Below are 4,780 nucleotides of genomic sequence, written 5' to 3' on the forward strand. Positions count from 1 at the left end.
AAAAAATTTAAGTAAATACAAAAGGCTATTAAGAGTCAACGCTGTTAGCAGTGCGTAAAAATATAATCTCAAAATCTATAACATAGATATTATGTCGAACGTTTCGATCCTTCGTTTCGGATCATCATCAGCGACAATACAATATAAAATTAAAAATTACTCAGAGTTGCAAACAATGATGTTGTCCCGCAGTATGTAATATACAACCAATCTGAGGCAAGTATATTACATACTGCGGGACAACATCATTGTTTGCAACTCTGAGTAATTTTTAATTTTATATTGTATTGTCGCTGATGATGATCCGAAACGAAGGATCGAAACGTTCGAAATAATAATAATATTTGTGCCCTCTTTATGAATAGATTATGACCTCAGACGCTTCACGATCATTTTCATTGACTCTTCTTCGCTTTCTACTTATTTCATTATCATCATCATCATTATCTTCCAAGTCACCGTTCCTCCTCCGTTTCCTAATCCTTTGACCAATTTTTTCTGCATCCTCTCCATATCATTTGATGGTTGTAATTAACCCATCAATCACACGATTAAATCTGGTGATGATGGATGCTATATCCCGTCTATATCAATATTAAATTTATAATGTGAATTTATAATGTGAATTAATAACATTCTCACGAAGCGAAAAAAAAATTGTTTTAATCTTTTTTCCATCTGAAGTATATTTCACAATCAGTAGTGATTTTTTCCCCATTTCTTCCTTGATGAAAATAAGAAGTTTCATAAATGTATTTGAACACTTATTTAAGCGTTTTACAGTTTGTTGAGAGTAGAATGATTCAAAAGCGGAAATACAACGTTCCAGCATTTGGAAAACGGAATTTGGGAAAAGTGTTTGTTAATAGTTTTAAAATTGACAATAAACACTCTGCATGAATGTGTATCGGTATTTATTAAGAGTTCTTGTAAAGTTTGAAAACGTATAAAACTCTTAACATCGTCATCGAACATTGTCAACGCTTTATAAAGTATTCATATTTTCACCAAGGTTTTGATTCATTAATCAAATATACAGTATTTTGTAATTAATTATTGATTTAATACATACACATCTCTTATCAAGTGATTATCCACACCGAGATCCACGTGTACAGTCAACATATTCGGTGACTGCTGCCCAGCGACTGCTGCAGCTCTTTGAAGTTTTAATCCACTTTCCATTAATTTTTTACTTTTTATTTGCAATAAATGCGCTTGAATATTAAAATAATTCAAACCAATAACTATGTTGTGAATGTTTGCCATTGTGAGCTGACACACTTGAGCCGTCTAATATCAAAATCTATCCAACTCACTGTCTGAAAGACTGACAGGACCGCGAGAGATGTACGAGAATTTACACTGAAGATATACGTGACAATATGATATCATCATTCTCCCAAGATGCCATATGCAAAGTGCAATGCCTCGGTTAAAGACTTATATCTTAATCAAAAGTATATCTCAGCAAAAAAGTATACCTCAGCAAAAAGTATACCTCAGCTAAAAGTATAAGAGTAGACATTGCGCTCAAACTATTCTATGAAGAAACTTCTGCATTTTATCCATTGCAGCATTTGAAACACATATTATGCATATATTAAACAGCTATTAAACAGCTATCAAACGGCTATCGAACAGCTATTGAACAGCTATTGAACAGCTATCGAACGGCTTTCAAACCGATATCGGTACACTGTAAACAGCTATTGAACAGCTATCGAACATCTATCAAACAGCTATTGAACAGCTATCGAACGGCTTTCAAACCGATATCGGTACACTGTAAACAGCTATTGAACAGCTATCGAACAGCTATCAAACAGCTATTAAACAGCTATCGAACGGCTATCGAACAGCTATCAAACAGCTATCGAACTGCTATAAACAGATATCAAGCAGCTATCGGTACATTGTATACAGTTACTAGGTTACTTATGACTTATATTTATTATATGGGTGATACCGGTAACGGAAATAAAACGTATTTATTTAAAAAAATCTTACATTTATTTTAAAAATCTTCCAATTATCCCTGGTGTTGCGACCACCAGTGGAATATTTTAAATACATTTTGCAAAGCACAATTCTTAGCGTGTCTTCCACACCGTATTATATTACAAGCATCTATATTACGTAGGGATTCTACATCTTCGTAATCCGCATCTAGAGTTTCAACGATTGCATTATCGCAATCGAGAATGTTAGCTAGCCATTGCCGTTTTTCAAGTCCTTTTACCTATATATGACAGCTTCATCGTCTTCTATTACAGCCTCTATGATTAGACGTTTCGCCATGCTGTACGGGACCATCCCGTCTGCCCATCACAAACCATGGTGATAAGCACTCAATCAGGAAGCGCAAGATTTGTCGGATCTTGTTAGTAAATTCCATGGCATAGGACATGAAAAAATGTAGTGTGTGATAACAATTCCTCTTCTCAGCACCGCTACTTCCTTGACGATAAACTTCTTGTCCACGACGAATCCTTGTAGATCCACAAACGTTGGTATGATCATAATGAGCATTTATTCGAACTGCACTCATATCAGTGCTAATCTCTTTTAAATTGAAGATAATTGCTGACGGTGCAATTTACATAAACTTGCGCACTACGTTGGACAGCGGGCAGTATTCGATAACACGATCGTGTATGACGAGGCAATAGATGGTAGTATTGGCGGGCACATTCTCCTTGCAGTCAAATTCTATTCGTACATCCACGATAGCGCTCTTGACGGATTCGTTTTGTCGCGAGCAGTCAATGACCGCAAACGGTCCTTTCTCGATAAACGAGAATACATTGAGCAGTTTTTCGAAGCAGTCGATTCCATAATATGCTTTACGAAAACGCGCGTACATATCAAACAGGAGAGCGTATCTCTTTTGGTCGAAATCGAGATTCAAATCACCGTACGGATAAAACTCTGAATTGAGATAAAGCTTCACATTACTCAATTTACAATCGTCAAACACGCTTTCATCTTGAGACATGACATTCTTTCGACCGGTCTGAAGAGCAACGATAACGTAACGTGGCTTCTCGAGTTGAGTCGCCGTTTTGACAGCCCATGAATGCTTCGTCGTACTTTGTAACAGAGGATAATCATACAGATCCCATGAGCGAAAACTCATACTGAGATAACGACCGCTTTCCAATGCTCGCAGCATTGATAGTTTATTGATCTCGTTTAGCATAACATGAGGCATCCGCCATTGCACTTGAACAGTTCAACCTGCGGTTCCGTCGCAGAATTTCTCAGTATACAATTGTTATCGTTGCTCGCTCGTATCAAAATCAATTCATGGCGAGCGTTGACAATCACGCGTTTGTAATCCTCGCAAAAGCCCAACAGCATGTTGAGCGGTACGCAAAAGTTAAAGTAACTTTCCGTTATGTCGGATCTAGAATTCCATCCAGCGTTCAGCGCAATCAAAGACTTGTCATACGTCAGCGATACATAGTTCTTGAGGGTACTGGTAATCCCAACATTTCTGTTGCGATCAATCTGCACACTGTTGAGTTCACACCGAATTTCATCAAACATGAACGCTATGCAATTATTTCCAAGCGTTGTTGGCGTCTCATAGTCCTTCTTCTTCACAGTCAATCTTCCTTCAATGTAGAGAAAACTTTCGCATGGCAACGTGTATAAATCCTGCTGCTGTATGGGTATTCGTATCTCGTCGCTATGTCCAAACGTCGTATTGGCGTATGGATTGTACGTATGAATTTCAAACTTGACAATGCGATCGTCAAAGATCGGCTCACCGACAATGTTCAAGATATCAGCCATTTCGTACGATAAAAACGATAAAATGATTTTTTTCTAGATGAAATATCTCCGTTAACATATCTCGTCTGTTTCGATTATTCATTCAGTACAAGCATCTCACGTTAGCGCCGTCGTCTCCGAACATGCAATCTAACGGTTATCTCCTCTCCACGAAAATCGAGCAATCGGCCGTCTTGATCCACCACACGAATTGTCAGATCCGTAATGCTCTGTACGACGATTGGAAGGTAAATGATTTGCGTCGGCCTTTCCGATATCTTATATCCTGGTAGGACAATCGGTGAAAACTCGTGTATCGTGTGCACGCACTTGTCGTTGCTGTACGCACCCGCGGTCACGTTGCACTCGATACGAATAATGTTTACGTTGATGATATTTATCGGCACGTCCGATTTATGCCACTGTTGCGGTTCGAACACGCGATTCGATGAAAATCCCAACAGCTGTCCAATGTTGTAAGGTTTGATGAAATTTATCAAATAGGCGCATTTGATCTCACTCTTCATCGTATTATTATTGGCGCGAATCACCACGGAAACTCTTCGTCCTCCTTACGCTTTACACCACGAGAACGTAAAATTTCACGCTTCAAATACTGCTTTATATCGCGCAGTTCGTACGATCCTTTGGGAATGTCAATTTCATCATTGTCAAAGTAAAACTTGTTGTTTGTCGAATTTACATTGGCTAGAGTGTAGTATGTTTCAAAGTCAGTCAGACCAAGCTCGTAATCATCATCGCTCAAATCTACCGCCGGAAAATAGCTCACAGCTAGAACACTACTTTTGCCCTGTTGTATTTAAACCAAAATGGTTTTCGCGCTTATTTGATGTGCCCCCTCTCTCTTCGCCGATCCACTGTTGTCCCTGTCTCGGCGCTGTGGTCGTGGGCCGGTTATGGCAACTTTGTCGTGTCGTGCGAATGCAACGAGGTAAAACGTGTCTCGTATATACTGTAATCCTTATTCTGAAATACACGA

General features: G+C 38.6%; 1 protein-coding gene across 1 annotated transcript; it reads right to left on the minus strand.

The window, feature by feature from the left end:
• Positions 1-2,599: 2,599 nt before the first annotated feature.
• LOC108773614 (uncharacterized) lies at positions 2,600-3,175 on the minus strand. Its single transcript, XM_018539479.1, has one exon. It carries the CDS (start codon positions 3,173-3,175, stop codon positions 2,600-2,602), a length of 576 nt encoding a protein of 191 aa, XP_018394981.1.
• Positions 3,176-4,780: the final 1,605 nt, after the last annotated feature.

This window comes from Cyphomyrmex costatus, unplaced genomic scaffold (assembly GCF_001594065.2).
Source record: "Cyphomyrmex costatus isolate MS0001 unplaced genomic scaffold, Ccosl1.0 scaffold215, whole genome shotgun sequence".
NCBI classification, from domain to species: Eukaryota; Metazoa; Arthropoda; class Insecta; order Hymenoptera; family Formicidae; genus Cyphomyrmex; species Cyphomyrmex costatus.

Coding starts and splice junctions, on each gene's coding strand:
- LOC108773614 (XM_018539479.1), bottom strand. CDS start 3,175: ATGCTGCGAGCATTGGAAAGCGGTCGTTATCTCAGTATGAGTTTTCGC.